Genomic DNA, 19,367 nt, shown 5'->3' with positions numbered 1-19,367 from the left:
ACTATTAAAAATGTAGTCCACGTTCCAAGTCAATCATATTCGCAAATTGGATCTTCCGCCTTGATATGCTCTATTCCGAATACCTTAGAAGCCAGGAATCGCGCATCACCCATCGCGCTCTGACATAGAAGCCCCGGCATGGCAATTCATCTCTCGTCCCTCTAGCTCCCATTTTCTCACTCCCACCAGAAACTCACGCTCACCCCTCCCCGCAACCCACGTACATAGTGCCACCACCCGACAGGGATGTAGAGAGACTCCCCTTCATGTAGGACCGTCTCCACATACGGCGCCTGCAGAAACCCTGGCCACAGCTCTTCCCACTGATCCGCTTCTGCAGGTGAAAGTTCAATGGCGGCCACATCAACCTTGGAGGTATTGGACATATCGATGAGCTTCTCGCTGGGATTTGCGTCCGGCGGTCCGCCTTTTTCGCTAGATGTTACCACTTCTTTGCCGCGAGGGTGGATCTGCGATGCAGGCGTACGCGGCGAGTACAGCCGTATGTACTTTGTGCCGACCACCTGCACGAGCACATTGTGGTAAGGGTCATGATGAAGCGGTGAGATGGTCCACAGGGGACCCATCCAGGTGTTGATTATTGGATTGCTGGGGATCCCCACGGGCGACTCTGCGTCCAGTTCATTGTCTTCGGCGTTCGGGGAGCTCGCCCCGGCAGGAAGATCGGGGTCAGCTGGTCCCTTCTGAGACTCTTTGCGTGCGTCCCGTTCGCGCTGTTTACTTTCGTAGACCGGTGTGCCAGGCTCAGGGCCTGGTGGGTCAATGAAGCAGTAGTCCGGGATCCCAATGTCTTTGCGCAGGGCCGGGATTTGGGAAAGCAGGTCGTGCTGGGCCAAGTAACCCGTTTCGTGGACTTCCGGGTTGTTGGCCTTCTTTTGTGGGCTCTTGATGCCAAGATCACCATTCCAGATGTAGGTGTCGGCGAATTCCCGAAACTCCATGATCTTCTGACCCCATCCTTCGTCTGTGTAGGATCTGCCGACTTCCACAGGCACAAGCCTGCGGCCCCCGAATGTACGGCCCCACCAATAATCGCGCGACTTCCATGGTCGGGTCGACATGGCAGGCCAATGGTCCACTGCGTCGGTGATCACGAGCGGAGTGCGGACTTCCTCGATGTGATCCTGGATCTCTTCGAAGGAAGGGGCTGACAGGCGTGTAACCGGATGCTCCAGATGTGGTTCTGGCAGAGTCGTGGGGGGAACATGGGCGATGCGAGCTTCCTGCGCTTCAGTGGACGGCCTGTGGACTCCTCTCCCTCGGAATTGCCTTCTGTAGCTTCCTGTAACGCCCCAAGCAGGGACTCAATGACCGCCTCCCGCCGCGGAGCACCGGTCATGATCAACGCTCTATCCAGGGTATGCACAACCTCGTCCAGCCAAGCTGCTTGTGGATCAATACCGGTTTCCATCTCCACATCCTGCAGTTCTTGAATCAGCTCGGAGGCGTTGATTTCATGCCCATGAGCAAGGTCACCCTGCTGGCTAAGCCCGCAGCGAGATATAATGATAAGGCATGCTTTCAGGATCGACGCGTCGGTATAGAGGCGCCTCCAGCAGGTCTGGACATCTTTGAAAGGAAAGACGCGTAGTTTCGCGTCGGCAAGCTCAAGGGCCCCATTGACGTCATTCAAAAGAGGATTTGTGAGCTGGTCGCTGCATTGGTGGATAGGGTCATCGAGGGTTGGGTTGGAGATGGCGGACAATGCGCGGGTAACCGCATTGGAAACACTCATGACTGTGCGGGGTTGATGAAGCAACCCATCTGAGTTTATGATGGCGGAAATTGTGAGCTTGAGGTCCGGCTGCGGGGGTGGAACCAATTTTGGATGTTCTGTTTGGCAGAGCGATGATCAGTTCACCGCACACCTCAGTGATCGTCTTGAGCAAACGGGCACTCCCGGAAATTGAGGCAAGATTATCCGGTCACAATTTTACTTGTTTTCTCAGATACTGGGGTTGATTCTATTTGCTTCAAAGTCGGACTTTTGAAACTTTGGAGACGTCCCCACATTGAAGGTGTTTCCGGTCTATATATCTCGATGGTGGGGACGATGAACTACGGCGGTGTCCACCAACCATGTTTTTCTTTTCTTTTTTTTTTGTGGAAAATGATTCAGCGGAGTTTACCATTATGAGCACCACCCAGGTATGATTTACTAGGAGTTGCTATATCATGACGCCACTAGATGCTGGTCAGTATCTCGACAATTCCAAGTTCAAGTGAAGTTGGCCTGCTTGAACTAGAGACATCTTAGTGTTTGGCTTCAAGTTGGACTTGGAGGTACGGACATTAGTATGCAAGCTCAACAAACTACCCCTCTACCGAAATTAACACGGTCACTATTTGAGGGCCTAATTCTGAAAATATAGACAATACCCACAATTGTGTAGTACTATTGGCGGTGGCACAAAAAGCTTTCGAGCGTATACCGGATTTATGAACATATTCAACATCAAGGTATGCATCTGCTACTAGTACTGGCAAAAGCCTCTTCAAGACCTTGTAAAATATCAAAGATAGGTTTCAGAATGCAGAAAATCATCTGGAGTCGATACCAGGGATTGACTACTATGTTGAACCGAGAGAGATTCCATAGCTGCCTGGAATAGCGGTTCTCCATGTCGAACCTGGAGTTGCACCACCTGGGCAAGACTCGGAGAGCCCAACCTTACGAATGCCTACAAGTACTACCTAGGTAAGTAGCAGTCGCTCCGAAAGAGACCTGTAATCCAAGGACCAATCCCCCCGAAACCCCCAAATCCATGAGCCAATACTTACGGCCATTGTCATACCCGTCATACCCATCATCTTCTATCTTGGCCCCCAGCATGGAACAAGTGGCCATACCCTGGTCGGGCCAACACAGATCAACAGGCCCACTTGGCCGCTTCTATTCAAGAATCTTGTGCAGCCACCCATGGACGGCTGATTTGGAAATCACACCAAGATTGCATAGCCCTACGACCACAAAGGCCCTGTCCCTGCCCGTGGCTGCATGGTGCCGATGTGATTGTCAAATCATCCCTGCAAAGAGCCTCGGCTAGCCAATGAGCCGTGCCAGTCCTCCATTCGAGTTTCTTTGTCCTGCCTTGATTCCATGGCAAACCGGCTAAACGGGCACTAGCGCCGCCGGCTTTGGAATGCACACCACAGCGATCAGTCCTCGACTCCCAACTTCCAAGCTCTTTTTGTAAACACACCCCCGGTTCCACGTCGAGTTCACCATGCAGGAACACCGGCCTCCATCAGTTGCCATCTTTTCTAGGTTCAACGTCCCGGGCGTTGTGGATGGAAACCCAAACAGTCGTGGTAGATCAAAAATTGCGCTCCGCATCCGACGACACCCAATTGGAGCATCGGGGGTACTTTTGTTCGCTTTCTTTTCGAAATCAGCTGCCGCTCATAGCTCGTGCAAGCTCACCGACAGCCAATGGCAGTTTAAAGAGTCCCCCTTGGTCCCTAGGCCGTCCATTCAGTCGCTTACTAGCAAGGGTGAAGGCGGACTAGTCTTCTGTCAAGCCATGGTTCCAGTGGCCAAGGTAGTGAGCTGACATGGACCCTTTTTCCCCTTTCTCTCTTTTCTTTTTCTTTTTCTTTCCTTTTTGCACTTTGCCCGAAATCAAGGCTTGGATGTCGGGTTGATAGCGAAAAGCCGATCGGCTAGGAGCTCACTTGCTATTTTAGGAAGAGCTGAGAGCAATACCGGGATCATGATCTTCGTATAACTTAGGATCGCGATGTATCTATCCGCTCTCTGCTCGTGGGCCAACTTTTCAGTCCGAGTCGGTGAGGAATAAGCGCAAGTATGGCATGATCAGTGACGCCGAATGCCCCCAGGGTTCAGCCGCAGAGGTGATGGATATGAAACTCTTCATGCGAAGATCAGCCTTCGCCCTCGAGGGCTGCGTCTGGCCATTCGGGACTGCCGGTGAGTGGTTCATAATCCCAATAAAGCTACCGGCGCTATCACGATTCCAGACCCGTGAAGCTAAGGGCAAATATCACTCACATATCTGTCAAGCTGCGGACCCCAATGGAACGAGGGGAGCCGTATATTACGGCGGGCAAAAGTACCACTTGTCAGGAATGCGGCATTCGGGGTCAGATTGTACTTCTGTCAGGTAGATCCTGCATAGATCGAGTAGCATCCCGAGGGATGTATTATCCAGCATGTATAATATCTACAGCCGTGAAAGATTGACAATGTATCGAGCTGTCAGAGACCGGTATTTTCAAAGTTGATGTCGGAGATGCCCTCCCCATGGAGTGCCGAGCGAGTCCATAAGTACTGGGGCGGTATGCAACCCGAGTTACTAGGAAGTATCTTTGGCACTTACTCGTGTTTGACGAGTCATGAAGCTAATACGGAATACTCGTAGCGTCCTTCCAAAGCTGTCAGCATTGGCGGCGAGTGTATAGCACTAGTAACTCAAAATGGAACATAGCAGGGAGGGCATGAAGACTCGGAGGTATGGATGGCAGTGGGATCCGGATCATGTACTGCGTAGAAGTGACTTACTGTGGACATCTGGTGTAGTAATGAAATGACGCATCGAGAAATGCTGAGCAGCAGTGAGCTGCAAAAAAACCCGAGGCTATCTTACACGGCTGGATAGAAAGTTCTAGACGAAGTGTTCTGGCTAGGTCATGACAGCGTCAGCCTGCGCACCATCGGGCATTGAAGAAATCCCGTAAAAGGAGCCAATCGACTGGTCAAGCACCTAGGGGATGATTTAGCGAGCCTAAATCCTGAGTTCAGGTCCAGAAGACTCCTGTCAGAAAAAGAAAGCGCCCCGCACCGCCGGGACGGGATACAGAAAGGTCCAAAGTACCGCTAGTGGACAAAGTACATGTCAATTCCGAAACCAAAGTACATACAAAATCAGGGTGCGAAATCAGGATGGCGAAGGATCCACCGTTACCCCTGAATCCAGGCGGATTTTTTGGCCTCAAGGGATGGAACTTTCAAAGGTCCAACGGAACCCACCGAGTGGCGAACACCAAAAGAGGTAAAGCGCTCACATGACTGACGGGCGATTCAATAGTGGGAAAATCATCGACAGGAATCACATCCGCGACCAGTGAGAGGCAAGAGTTTGTTACCCGTCACCGCGGCACCGGAACATGCATTCCGATGGGGCTGCTGGAACTGTGGTGACTTAAGGGTGGAGCAGAGGGCATCGACCCCGTTGGACAAATCCCCTAAAATAATCAATACCGGATTGTGTGGGGGTACCGTTCCATGGAACAACTGGTTTCCCCCTGAACTTTGAGAGCTGAAAATCCACGGCTCGCCCTAAAGGCCTAGCCCTATTGCGCCTGCTGATTGGCCCGCGGATCCGTCCTTCTGGTCCCCCGGATTTAGCTTGAGTCGCCGCGGCGCTAGCAGTCTTTGTAAACAAAATCAGGTCCCAGCACTGCGTACTCCGTACTCCGTACAGAGTACAGAGTACGAACATCCCATTATTGAGGGTGGTACGGGGAACAGGGGTACGAAAATATTGTCTTTGACCCGGAATTCAGAGCATATGAAATTGGGGTATCACAGAGTCTGTTCCAACCACATTTTCCTGGGTCGGCGCGTATTCCTGTACACAAGGTGAACAAAGGTGAGATCATGAGGCCAACGAGAGTAGTGGGACGAAGAGTATTTCCGAAGTATGAGAGAGCACTTGCCAGCTTAGAACGTCGGATTATCTATTGTTCCCACAGCAAGGCGGTAGACAAAGCACCGTACACCATTTTCCCGCAATCTAAAGTCCAGGCCGGCAGTTCAACGCGTGGCTTGTCGGCACTCCCATTCTTGGAAGACCTGTTAATATAATTTCGCTGATCCACTAGCATCTCCCCGGAGCAGTGCTGGCTCCTCCCGCGGGGGAAGATCGAGACCAGCCCACACCCAATGTGGCAAAGGAAGCAAGGCAATTGCTCAACCTTTGCGATCTGGATCTCTGCAAGATCAAAGTCTAAATCAAAGAGGGTCGAGCGGAATCCTTGGATCCTCGTACCCGGCGCAAGGAATCTTCAGATCTTTGCATAACCGCACAGCTACACCTGCAGGACAGGCGTTCCGATAGACTTGCGATCGATCGGGAGCGGAAAGTTACGTCCATCCCAAACATTGGAAGTTTGATCATGTCGCGTCGATCCTTTGGTTGCAGGTAGAGCGGTGGTAGTTGCCTCCTGTCCATTCTCGATTGCGAGAAGGTGCGAGCGAGCGAGCGAGAGAACGGCCCTGTTTTGCTGCTACACGAATAACGCGTCAATGGACGACAGGCGCGCTTCCGATCTGCAGGGAACTAGGTAGTGGGCTCATGCATTCGCGTAACCTTGGAGTTAAATTTTTTTCCCTCCCCATTGACCCCTCCGATCTTATCAGGAAAAAATGTGATCGCCTCCTTTCCCACACCGCTGGCAAATCTGATAGATCACATGGGGGCCTAGAGGACGTCAGACACAACCCAGGTAGAGGCTCGAGCTATACATTCCAGTAGTATTACGCGACAAACTCCCTGTGGAGAGAGACGGGAGGGAGGTAGGGTGGTACAGCCGTAGAGGTGACTTGTGATATGCTCGGATTTGTTTTCCTACCCCATTGATCGGCTGCACTTGCTGGCCTCATACAATTCAGCCACAGCCAGTTGACAGACTTCGCATCACATCATTATCAGAAAAAAAAAAATCCCCCGAACACGGTGGCATGGCGTCTGCGGCGGGCGTCGATCATACCGACGTGTTGGGTTGAACTAAGGCCCACTATGTTAATTCGCGGGCAGGAATGAGGATAAGCGACTCCTCCATGACTCCATCAGCTCGTAAATGACGATTTGCATCGGCCCCGGTCCTGGTCTTCTCGAGGTGACGGGTTTCGGAGAGCAGGCGTACCCCTGCTAGACTCTCACAGATGTCGCTCAAATTGCAGAAGAACCAAGGTGAGGGCAATATGAGGTAATGGAATGAAGGGCCTGGGGTATGATCTTGGCTGAAGAATGTCAAGAACCGAGAGTTTACCCTTCCCGCGATCTCAGCCAGCTACCTGACTCCGAATCGACCATCGCGTTGAGTTTGGGGAGAAGCCTTTTACAGCTTTTGCAGCTTCGAAGATTTCTCAAGGGAAAGCGGGCCGAGTATCCAACGCACCGTCGCTCTTCTATCAAAGAATGCCATTACTCGCCCCCCCCCTGTCTGTAAATCCTTTGTCGCCCACCTTTTTCGCAGTGGCCCGTCATGTCGTACTCACCGTCTTTTGTGACTCTTTGGGCAACAATGAGACGTTGAGGTTCAAATATCGATATGGACTACAGACGTAACATCGGTTGGGTTCGCAATGATCGCCTGAGATGTGTAAGGACAGCCCCTCCGGCTACCGGCGGTGCAGACATAAACGAGTGGGGAAGGCGAGGATGCGAAAGGGCGAGACGGGGGCTACAGGGTGAAGCAGTAGGTTTCGTACAGATTCCCAAGGCAAAAGACACTATTGGGATGTTCTATTTGCAGGCATAATGTACAGAGTAAACAAAGCCTCTGCAGCCAAGCACTTCACCGCCGTCAACCTGTTCTACCCGGACCTTGAGCCTTACCCCGCTAGTCTGCGCCGCCGCTTCACTCTTCATTCCTTACTGGCGGTAGCCTCAACGAAGCAGACCAGGGTCTGCCGCTCCTTCCCCACCACCTCGACATGGATCACCTTGCATACGCGGGACAAAGCAGCCTGGACATGACAATAGCGCAGTTGGGCTCCGTCTAGCCGTTCAAGGCCCCTTCATTCTCAAGATCAGATCCGCTTGGTCGCTTTTGTAGCTTCGTCGCTTGGTCGCTTGGGCTCATCTTCCCGGATTCTTTCCTTCCGAACAGTCCGAATGGATATGACCATGTACACGATCGCTGACGCGTGACCTGAAAAGATTGCTACCTACGGGACTGGTCGTCACCGCTTCACTTGAAAGAAGTCCCCGAGCTGTCATGATGTGCCCATCCCTGCTTCTCTCTCCCCTTCTCTTCCCCAATGTCCTCCCCAGTCCGGGTTAGCCGCCGGCCCCTCATCACCTGACGCATGTGCTGTCCGATGCCCTGGAATACCCATCTCTATGCAAGAAATGTACCAAAGGGTTCCAGTACCATGCACTCCGCCTGACAGGCCGCCCTCTGATTCTTGATGATTGGTCCGTTGGTTCTGATGACACTACTCATCAACGACCGCCAACTGTAGAAATTGCCATTTTGTTTGCTATAGACTTTTGGACCTCTGGTTGCAAGCTGTCCGACTCGGGGCTGATTCTCAACCATCTGCATCATGATCATACGGTGGATCCTGGGTCCATTTTCCGAGTTCCTATGATTCGCAAACTCGCCTCCCAAGCGGCTTACGATCCACCGTGTTTGGCTGGAGCAGAAGATGACGTCGATCATGAGCCCCCCTGAGACCCATTCATTTCTTTGTCGCGGATCTCTCACCGGCTTTTCTCAAGGGCCCCCACCCGGCTCGCGTGGCCATGGCGACAGGAGAGAACTGCATGTCCGCTTTCTGTCGTACATCGGAAGACCGCATCGGTATCGATCCAATGCCCACCGTAAGGCAGCATGGTATGGAGTTACAATCATGGGAAGTTCCACTCTTCGCAGAGTTTCCCAGCCCCTTGGGTCGCCGCCGTATTGGGTTCGGCACTTTACCGACTTTTGGATCGACCTAACAGGACATTTCGCATAGCTGTGTAAAAGGTCTAATGGCACCAGAAGTAGGGCAGCACGGCAAAAGGTGAGGCGGACCTTCGAAGAATCTGAATCCCGCCGTACTTGTCCTAGCATGCTGAAGGCTGGCTTGAAACCAGATCTCGGCCGGTTTCCTACTCTGGTGTCGGCATCACCGGGAAAGATGGAGCTTGGGGCGATTACTATGAGACGATCGGCGACCAATGCGGGCCCGTAGGCGATAGGAGAACCGGACTGTCGGTGAAATTAGATGTCAAGGCCAGCTGATGGGAAGTTTTCGAGAAGGACACTAAGGTTCCAAGGAACAAATCACTTGTACCGGTACCATTGTATTATTACGCCTTTGACAGGACGATCATTCGCAATGGATCGCGACCCACCAGAGGCAAAAGGTCCCCTTATTATCCACCGGAACGGTTACTCTCAAAAATTAGATAGGAGGCCTGTACTTCTTTTTGGTGCTGCTCTTGCCTATTTTCTCCCTTGGGGCCAATGTCTTACATACTTTCTCACTATTCCGTATCGCTCTAGCTTAGTTCTCCGGACCAGCAAAAGAACTGGGGGCTCGAAATCCTGTACGCTAACCGGTCCCGGGGATTTGGGTGCGCATGGAGCGTAGCCTGCCCTATGACAAGGCTCCATACTACACATGACACGGGGTGACAGACAGTGACAGACAGGCCGGTAAACGGCGTGTGTTCTTAGTTCCTGGCTTTCCATGTCTATTCCTTCCCAGCGCTGCTGCCGGCAAAGCCCCATTGGATGCCTCCCCCAATACACCGCATCTTCGGTTTTCTCTCCCCGCCTTAGCACTGCCTCATTTGGGGTACAGTTTCTTCAATGATGTGTACAGGCTTCAACGGCTCTGGGTCTGCTGTAGGCGAATCAATACGAAACACGCCGAGGCCATTGTTTTCAATTGATTGTTATTGGTGCCAGGACCAACAAAGCGAAAAACAAAGAGACGGGCCCACTAGAAGGCTGATCATCTCCCTCAGTAATTTTCTAGAACCTCGATCCGTGTTGGGATGGACTACTATCCCCGACTCCGACTCGGGGGAAGATCCCTTGCACCCGAAACATCTGAAGTTCAGCTGGTGCTGTTCACGTGGTTTGCTGGGAAGAGAAGAAAATAACTTTTTTTTTTCTTTTTCCGTTTTTGTCGTTTTGACTACTATCCACTTTTCTCCTGATTCGTAGGTGGATCATGAAGAAGAGAATCAGAGGACTCGGATGACGATATAGAGCGACTAGTATTAAGCTTGAAAATGACCGAGCTATCAAAATACTGACCTCCGATCCCCATTTGCGTCAGAAGCTTGGGAATTCCCACTTCCCACTTTCCCCCCTCTTGCCAGTCTCCGAAATCTGTGTCTTGTTGGTGCTTTCAAACTTCAACCGGCTCTCGGGGAGGCGCAGCGGAAGTGGGACGTGAGATCTATCATCTCACTAAGTGACACTAACCAGACTTCCGGGACTCCAGAAAAAATAAAAGCAAAGGAACAAAAAACCCCGAAATCCCGTACGCCGATTCTCTCCCCTTACGCCATTTGGGAATCTTTTATTAGCGTTATTCCCCGGCGTCACGGCAATACAGAGCTAAACGGGATACGGAAAGAATCGACCATTAATAAGGGACTTGGGATCTTCGGATCTGGGGAATACCGGAAGAAGAGGATCTATCGAATCAGCGGGGTCTGAGGAGAACTCCAAAGGTACTTTGTCGCTAGACTTTGATCAGATCGAAGTGATCTGGTGGAAGGAGAACCCTAACATTTCTCCCCGGAAGTGCCCTTATTGGCCACTCGAAGAACGATGACGCTGATGTACTCTCCCGCGCTCTTCATTTTCTCTTTCTACCCTTCCCCTTCTGCCCCTTGATCTCCGACTCTCTTTTTGACCCCCCTGCCTACCCCTCTTAAGGTTTTTTTTTCTGGTCCTTTTGTAATTTTTGGGTTTGGCGTTAGTTTCAATTCGGAAATTCTAATATTTCTTGCCCTTTCCGTTATCCCTGCTTTTTTTTGCCCCCCCCCCCCCTCTTGAAAGGACTGATCACACTTGCAAATCCTGAAGTCTGGTGGTCCCGGTCCCCTGGCGAATTACACAAGCTCGTCCAAGTGGGATCCTACTAATCTACAAAACAAAATAAAATTAAAATAAAATTAGAATAAAATAAAATTTCCCCGAAATTTAAAACCTAGAATTCAAATTACCACCAAAAAGACCTGGAACCTCCCAAAACAGAAACCCCCCCTCGAAAATCTCAAATCTTAAAATTCCCCAATTATTATTAAAAAAATTTTTTTACAAAAAAAAAAGAAGAATATCCAGAGAATCATCGATAGACCCACCAGTTTTTTGGGCCATTTTGACTTTTTCTCATTTTCTTTTTTCTTTTCTTTTTTTTTAAAAAAAAAATTTCTTTATTCCCCATGGAACATGTTTGCTCTGCATCCTGCGGCTTCTGTACAGCCGAAACCGAAATTCCCAACGCTGAACGGTTGACGTTTTAGTAGTCTTTGGCGCCTGATCACATCTCTATAGATGGAGCTATCCACTGTCGATACCCGTGGATGTAATATAATAGTTTCCCCTTTCCCCTCCTTTACATGGAATGACTCCCTTCCTGCCCATCACAATTACTTCTACTCTTCCCCTTCCACTCTTCTCCAGATTCTTCATAGATCCCTTCTCCATTCTTCAATCGCCCTTTCTACCTCGGCCACTGGTCACTAGCTCTCTGATCCTCTTATTTCATGATCTATTCCCTGTTGGATAGCATCCAATCCTCTCCGCTAGCCACCGTGTCGAGTCTCCCTTGCAGGTGTCTCATAGCTCTGTGGTTCCCCGGAAATCTCTTTTTGATCCCATAGAGTTTCCCAACCGCAGGGGGAGCTTATGCTGAAGCCCTAACACAAAATCTACGCTCCTTGCTCTATCAGCCTTGACGCCAATTGGATTCCTGGGTTTTTGTCTTGAGTAATTAAACCGGGGTAATCTAAGGAGGAGGTTCACGTCCACTGTCCCGGGTCAGCCTGGTTTCCATCAATTACTGGAGATCCTCTCCGCCCATTCTTCTGTCTTCTGGTGGATCAACCATTCGCGCCTTCTAAGAGGGAAAACCCTCCGTCTTCACGAACGTCTGGATTCCGGCTATTTCATCGTCACAATGTTTCAACGACCAGCCTGTTTACAAAGCCGGCGCCAGCACAATGGCTCGGCTGAGGATTGGTCGACATTTCCAGTCCGGCAATTGTTCGTGTTAGGTAAGTTGGTACTTTTGTTGCCGGCAGAACTATGCGGCTACTGTTGCATGGATTGCTCGCGGATTTGCGTTTTTTCTTTTTCCTGTCTCTTTTCCACTCGCTTTCTGTCCAGGATAGAAAAAAATTGCTCCCAATTCTATCCTCAATTATGCGAATCTCGCTAACCATGCCCTTTCAGCTCTTGTCCGGATCTGTGAGCCCATTGCTTTCATGTCGATTTTCCCATATGTGTACCGCATGGTGGAGTCCTTCCATGTGACAGATAATGACCGAAAGATTGCGCTTTACGCCGGCATGATCACCTCGTCTTTCACCTTTGCGGAATTCTCAGCCGGCATGTTTTGGGGCCGCATGAGTGACCGGATTGGTCGCAAGCCTGTGTTGATCATGGGATTAATTGGGACCGCCCTGAGCATGGTGGCCTTTGGATTTGCTCCCAATCTGGCGACAGCCATGGTCGCGCGGGCGCTGGGTGGCCTACTAAATGGCAACATCGGAGTTCTCCAGACCACGGTTGCCGAGATTGTGACAGTCAAGGAGCACCAACCCCGGGCATATTCCATCATGCCCTTCGTGTGGTGCCTGGGATCGATCATTGGCCCGGCTATGGGCGGTGCTTTGGCCCAACCTTGCGACAACTACCCAGGCCTGTTCCAGCGTAACACGCTGCTGGACCGCTTCCCGTTCCTGCTGCCCAACCTGGTGTGCATCCTGGTGCTGATCTGTGGCATTGTGGTCGGAGCCCTCTTTTTGGAGGAGACTCATCCAGAGAAGAAGCATCGCCGTGACCCGGGTCGTGAGTTGGGCCACTGGATTATCAGCCACTGCTGGCGCTCGCGTGTGCAACTTCCCGACAACCCCGCGCCTCGCAATGAGAAGTGCTACGCTTATGATGACCACGACATCTCGCCCCAGGAGTACGAAAGTGTCGAATCGTCGCCCTGCTTGCCCCCCGTGAGCGACGTTGGATCCCCAAATGGCGACTTGGAAGGACAGAAGAGCTCCCCGCCCAAAGCGTTCACTCGCCAAGTCATCGTCACCATTGTTGCTTATGGAATTCTCGCCTAGTGAGTTGGCAATGCCACGCATTCTCTATCCCCAGAGTGGGATCTATCAATTTCTTGTGCTGACCTTACCCTTTTCTCTCTCTCGCAGTCACAGTGTTTCATTCGATCAACTGATGCCAGTTTTTCTGAGCACTCCCAAATCCGACGACCAAGCAGTCCTGCCACTCAAGTTCACGGGCGGCTTGGGGCTGCCTACCAAGACTATCGGCTTTATGCTGGCCGTTCAGGGCGTCTACTCGATGATCGCTCAGCTCTGGTTATTCCCGTTTGTTGTGAAGCATTTTGGCACCTTGCGCACCTTCCGCTTTGTGCTGCTCGCCTGGCCACCGCTCTATCTCGCCGTGCCATACCTGATCCTTCTCCCCGCAAAGCTGCAGATGCCCGCTGTCTATGTCGCACTGATCAGCAAGATCACATTCCATGTCATTGCATTCCCCGCTACCGCCATTCTCCTCGCAAATTCCGCTCCCTCCTCGAAGGTCCTTGGATGCATTAACGGTGCTGCTGCATCCACCGCGAGCCTGAGCCGTGCATTTGGCCCCACCGTGACAGGTTTGCTGCACTCCAAGGGGCTTGAGAGCGGTTACTCTGTGCTGGCCTGGTGGGCATGCGGCCTTGTTTGCGTAATCGGTGCCATTGAGAGCTTCTGGATGGAGGAGCCAGCCGAGCCCGAGCGATTCAAAACCGAGCAGGCCGGGGTCAGCGAGGCTGAACTGAAGCGTGAGATACTTTCCGGGTCTTCCATCGACGAGGAAGAACAGCGCCTTCTCTCTCTCCGATCCAGTCTCGACCAGGACTACGATGCCTACCACCTGGATTCGAATCTTGTCAAGGACTCACTTCGCCCGGATAACGAATCCTCTCCCACTCACCTTTGAAACTCGGGAGTCTTCTCTCGTATACCACTTCTTTTCTTTTCTTTTCTTTTTTCTTTTTTCGATTCTCAAGTGTTCTTCTGAAGGATTATGCATTCCCTTCGCGGTCATTTTTTGAACTTCAGCCACGATACCTTAGCTTGTCCATGATTTCTCTTCTGCCTTTCCCCCCCTTCTTTTATTTCTTTTCTTTCCTTCCACTTTCGGTCATTGGGGTCTGGCATCGGCGCATTTAACATAGATTGGATGCATTGCACAAGAAAACAAAAACCGCATATTATTTGGGGGCTGGAGGATTTCTGCCATCTTTTTCTTGTTTTCATTTTTGTTGGCGGAGCATTAACAGGGTTGGTTACACTATGATGATACTCATGCATCTGGGAGGTCTTTTGTCTGCTTTTTTCGCGATTTGTGCTATCCCCTTTTATTCATCTTCGTTTCGAAGATCTACAGATCTTCAGTTAGACAGACTCATGGACTTGATTCCAATGAAGAGCCGTCATCTTGATCTATGTGACTCCACCCTGTAACGTTAGAAGCCCCGGTCTAAATAAATTAAGCCTGCAGGCCAAGAGCACCAACTCCACAGCCCATCTGACCACCCCTCTGACCACCGCGAGTAGTGGGGAGAGAGACCCTTGGAGCACCTTCGAGTTGCCGCCAATGCAGGTGGATCAGCCTAGGGGCACTACTGATCGTACCTACAGTTGTTGCATATATAGACCTGACGTGTGCCCGCGTGTTTTATCATCCTGCTCCTCCCCCGGACTCGTTGAATCCCCCCCCACACTGCTACCAATGACAGGCCTCTTTCAGCGGAAACCTCCACTCGAGTCTACATACAGATGTGACTTGCAGGGCCGATCGAGCCTTTCCCTATTTCGATATGACCTTCCCGCTTGTTGGGGCTTGAGCGTGGATCAAATGGATAACCTGGGGTACGTCTTCTCCATTTCCGAGGGCAACTCTTGTGCTCAGAAGCGTAACCTAATTTCTCTACCCGAACGTTGGTACTCCACACTCTTATCAGGTGTCAAAGTGCGACTCTCCTCGATTCCGCAGTGACACGTTGATCTCAGTTCCCTTCCAAGCTTGTTTCGACTGCAATTTCCGCGGCTGCCGCGACGACCTTCTCATTATCTACTCCAGACCTTGGGGCGTTGCCCACTTTCGGAAGATCCTCTTTTTCCGTAGCGCATTTCGCGAGAGCGCTCTTGGTCAAAGCCTTCAGCTAGAACGGCCTCTCTCTCTCTCTTTTCCCCCCTCCTCTGCCAACAGCTTCCAACGAATCCGATCTTATCATGAATGCTGCCCCCGCTCCGGGAACTAAACCGCTATTCCCGACCGCTATCTCCGCCGACACCCAAGAGATGACCGTATGTCAACGGCCCTTCCTGCCTCAAAATGCCTAACCTGCCCTCGCCCTCGGCCGCCTCGAAAAAGAGACCTCATCCTTCCGGCACCCCTCCAGCCGAACCCGACCCCGCCAATTCCAACCCCTCGCGTGATACCCAGAACCCCTCCGCCCTCCCGTCCACCCCCCCTAACTTAACCGCGACTCTCGCCTCCTCGGCCGCCTCATCCTCCTTTCGTAATGTATCAGCCTGTAATCGCTGCCGCCTCCGGAAGAACCGCTGCGACCAGCGCCTCCCGCGATGCCAGTCGTGCGAAAAAGCCGGCGTGCGCTGCGTCGGCTACGACCCCATCACCAAGCGCGAGATCCCACGCAGCTACGTTTATTTCTTAGAGACCCGGGTGGCGTATCTCGAAAAGCAACTAGCCGAGCACAATATCGCGTTCAAACGGGCCGTAGCCTTTGACGAGGAGGATGCCGTGAAGACCGAGGCAGGCAGCGAGGCCGGCAATGGCCAAACCGAAAACCAAGAGAAATCGCAATGGCAGACATCCAAACTGAAAGACGAGCCCGAACAGCGCGGAGAAGGCGAGACTGCGGTCCCTGCCGACAGCGACGATCCAAGGAGCGAGGAAAACTGGCGTTTGCATAACTTGGTGTCGAATATCGGTATGGTCTCTGTGCAGGAACATCGGATCCTCGGTATCTGGGATCGACGTCGGGGATTTCCTTTGCTCGGGTCGTTTTCGCCGCTGTACGGAGCTCGCTGCCGGGGAATTTGCCTGAGCGTGCGCCGATTCGCACCAGCGAGCGGTTGCCGCAGACCGCGGCGCCGGGGCCTGGTGCGAGCACGATGCGTGATTCGTTCTTTGGGCTGCAGACGAAGCCGATGATGAAACGTGCGTCGTTCCCGGATAGGGAGCTGGCGGATCGATTGGTTGAGCTCTACTTCGAGCATGCGAATCCACAGATGCCCATTCTGCACCGGGGCGAGTTCATGGAGCTCCTGGATAAATCGTATACGCTGGATGAGAAGAATCGGTCTCCGCGAGCTCTCTACATACTGAATATCGTATTTGCTATTGGCGCGGGAATTATCTTCGATGATAAGCCGCCGAGCTCGGATGATGAAGGTGTTGCTGGCCGTGAGGGATCCTCTTCTACAAGCAAGAGACCAAGGCTATCAAGCCATCAGTTCCAACCAGAGGAATACCATGCATCCGCAATCGTCCATCTGGAGTCTTTCCTAGGCTCTTCGTCAAGTGAAGGCTTCGGTGGACTGGAAGAGCTCCAGGCTGTTCTTCTCTTGGCGAGCTTTGCGCTGTTAAGACCAGTTGCCCCGGGTCTGTGGTATATTGTTGGTGTGGCGATGCGCCTGGCCGTTGATTTGGGTCTTCACTACGAAGACGGCGTCGGCTTCGAGTCTTCAAAAGACGGGAACCAAATACAGCCCCGCATTGATGCGCATGAGCGCGGACGCCGCGAATGGGTGCGTGACCTTCGCCGCCGACTTTGGTGGTGTGTGTATAGTTTCGATCGACTGGTGGCGACCTGTGTGGGACGGCCATTTGGCATCAATGACCAGGCGATCAGCACAGAGTTCCCATCGATGGCGGACGACAAGTACATCACTAAATCCGGTTTGCTGACGCCCCCTGACGGCGCTCCTTCCTACAAGCATGTTGGCTTCCACTATTTTAAACTCCGCCTCTTACAGTCGGAAATCCACGACGTGCTGCAGTACCAGCAAACGCGAGCCGTGCGAAGCCGAGCACCAAATAGCGCGGTCATCCTTCCCCATGCCGAGCTCACCTCCCCCTTCCTCCAGGGATTCGATTCTTTCCGATCCTGGCGTCATGATGTACATCGTCGCTTGGTGGAGTGGAAAGAGACTGCCCCAACGCGCGCCGATACAGGTGTGCGGTTTTCCATTGAGCTGTTGGAATTGAATTATTGGCAAGCTATTATTCTCCTTTACCAGCAGAGCTTGACGGTGCCTGCTGAGTTAGCCGGGGAACTGACTCCTGCTGATGATGTGTCCAGCCCTTCATTTTCCAACTTTGATGAAGGTGACGACGAAGACCAGGTCTATCTCAATGTTGCGGAGGCTGGTCAGAAGGTGATTCGAATCTATCGACAGCTTCATCGGGTGCGGCTTGTGAACTACACGTATCTCGCTACCCACCATACCTTTATGGCTGGTATGTTCCCCTGGCTCGTTTCTTATTGCGTGAAATCTAATGCATTATCAGGCATCTCTTTCTTATATGCCATCTGGCACTCGCCGCTTGTTCGCAGTCGCTTGGTAGGCAAACATGTTGCAGATATTCTCAGCCCAGTGCTAACGGACGCTTTATAGACCCTTGATGAGGTAGATTTTACGGTTCTCGCGGCAACATCGGTATTGGGCGATTTGATGCACAAGTGCCCTCCAGCTGAGGCCTGCCGCGATGCGTTCGAGCGAATGTCTAAGGCCACCGTCCAGATGTGCTTATCAACAACCGGGTTCGGATCACAGGTTGACATGACCCGTGGGGCCACTAGATCCCATGTACCAGGGTCTCTTCATCCTGGTCGTCGCCAGCAGGCTGATCAGCGGCAACGGCCCGGATATGCTCAAGGACGGCGCATTACACAAAGCCGGCCCTCGCGACCGGTTCCTAAGTTTGACATGAATTTAGCGGATCTCTTCAGCGATAATCCTTTGGCTGAACGTCCACATCCTGATAGCAGACAGGGCACGCATCCGTACGCTGTCCGGCCGGACCAAGCGGATCCCATAGCCCCTGGATTCGCACCGGAAGACCCTACTCGGCCATATGGCCAGCGTACTCCGTCTATGGAGTACTTCTCAAATACGAGAACCCTGGATCGCCCCAACAACAATCCGTTCCTCAATTCTACTATGCAACCTCGCCACAGCAGAGTGGCGGCTCTCCAGGCTCTTCTGCAAACAGGCCGCGCCCTGTGGTGCCAACTGACCCCGAAGGTCAGCACGGACTTTCTCTCGACTTCTTAGACTTCACATCCGGCGACCAGGAGAATCGAACCATGAACGCAGATCTAAATGCAGACTATAACATGGCGTCGATGCCAAACCTTGGTCAAAACGTGGGCATTGATTTGGGATTCGGCATGGCTATGGATTTCCAGCATGATTGGAGTGAAAATCCAAATTATGATCTCTTAGAAGGATATTTCTTTGGCGGGTCTGGACCTGGCGCATCTGGCGGCGATGCTTGAGTATCTGCTTCTTGATTATTTTCTCTCAGCGCACTACCTTTGACTTAGCTGGCTTGATATTTCCGCTGCTTCTTCCCTTTCCTTGCAGGTACATTTGATCCTTGTCTCTGCACTTACCCCCCCCCCCCTTGTTACCCTCTTGTCCGGATTTGCTTTTTTACACCAGCGCGGGTTTACATTTTCAAGCTGCAGGCTAGGTCTTATTTCCGTGGACAATTTTCATCGTATCTGCTGCTTCTTTTTCCGATTGCTTTTGAGCCGGGATACCATTTATATTCGATATCTATACACTCCAATTGACTATCTCAAAACTTGCATATCCAGCTTTCAATCCAATTAACAGCATCCATGGATGATGTGAATACTGTACACCCCTTTTCCCCTCCAGGCCAAACAAGGCAGGAAAGAAAAGAATAACCTGAAAAGGAGCAAGGCGTATTTCCTACCTACCTACCGTCCGATTCATAACTTACCCCTTCAACCCTAAAGCCCACCTCTGTGCGATTCTCTGCGATGTTCAAACGTCTAAAATCCTTCGACGAAAATGCAATAGGGCCATGTGCATTCTATTCTATCTACCCTGGCACCAGTAAGAAGCGCTATCGATCAGTCCAGGTGCAATACGCAAGATTTCATAGGCGCTCATGGCGGCTTTGACTTCCTGCGACTCATTCGACGGGTCTTCCATCTGCAAGAAAGACTCGGGACTGTACCCATCGGTGAATTAGCCTCTTGTTCATAAAATTTCGCATTTTCTCGCACCTAGTTCCCATAGTCCTGTGAGCTTATTGTAAACTCAACCCTTAGCCCAGCTACAACGAATTACTTG

The 19,367-nt window shown here is 51.8% G+C and overlaps 4 protein-coding genes across 4 annotated transcripts; 3 read left to right on the top strand and 1 right to left on the bottom strand.

Annotated features, from left to right (window-relative positions):
• Positions 1-176: 176 nt before the first annotated feature.
• Positions 177-1,756, bottom strand: N7468_007559 (putative JmjC domain protein; the record flags this gene model as incomplete). Its single annotated transcript, XM_058476855.1, has 2 exons — positions 177-1,204; positions 1,261-1,756. 2 exons carry the CDS (start codon positions 1,754-1,756, stop codon positions 177-179), a joined length of 1,524 nt encoding a protein of 507 aa, XP_058329745.1.
• A 5,770-nt stretch (positions 1,757-7,526) lies between these two features.
• N7468_007558 (uncharacterized protein) lies at positions 7,527-7,745 on the top strand (the record flags this gene model as incomplete). Its single annotated transcript, XM_058476854.1, has 1 exon — positions 7,527-7,745. One exon carries the CDS (start codon positions 7,527-7,529, stop codon positions 7,743-7,745), a length of 219 nt encoding a protein of 72 aa, XP_058329744.1.
• A 4,157-nt stretch (positions 7,746-11,902) lies between these two features.
• N7468_007557 (MFS transporter) lies at positions 11,903-13,944 on the top strand (the record flags this gene model as incomplete). Its single annotated transcript, XM_058476853.1, has 3 exons — positions 11,903-11,999; positions 12,178-13,066; positions 13,155-13,944. 3 exons carry the CDS (start codon positions 11,903-11,905, stop codon positions 13,942-13,944), a joined length of 1,776 nt encoding a protein of 591 aa, XP_058329743.1.
• Positions 13,945-15,345: 1,401 nt separating this feature from the next.
• Positions 15,346-18,538, top strand: N7468_007556 (Zn(II)2Cys6 transcription factor; the record flags this gene model as incomplete). The annotated part of the gene is made up of 5 exons (XM_058476852.1): positions 15,346-16,049; positions 16,103-17,496; positions 17,548-17,600; positions 17,655-18,043; positions 18,100-18,538. The coding sequence occupies 5 exons, from the start codon at positions 15,346-15,348 to the stop codon at positions 18,536-18,538; spliced, it is 2,979 nt and encodes a 992-aa protein (XP_058329742.1).
• Between the last annotated feature and the right edge of the window lie 829 nt (positions 18,539-19,367).

The sequence above is a fragment of the Penicillium chermesinum genome, assembly GCF_028974085.1.
Source record: "Penicillium chermesinum strain IBT 19713 chromosome Unknown utg000005l:1.0-4115287.0:1.0-4118363.0, whole genome shotgun sequence".
In the NCBI taxonomy this organism is placed as follows: domain Eukaryota; kingdom Fungi; phylum Ascomycota; class Eurotiomycetes; order Eurotiales; family Aspergillaceae; genus Penicillium; species Penicillium chermesinum.
Note: the sequence above shows the minus strand (reverse complement) of the source record. Positions and strands in the feature narration are given on the sequence as shown.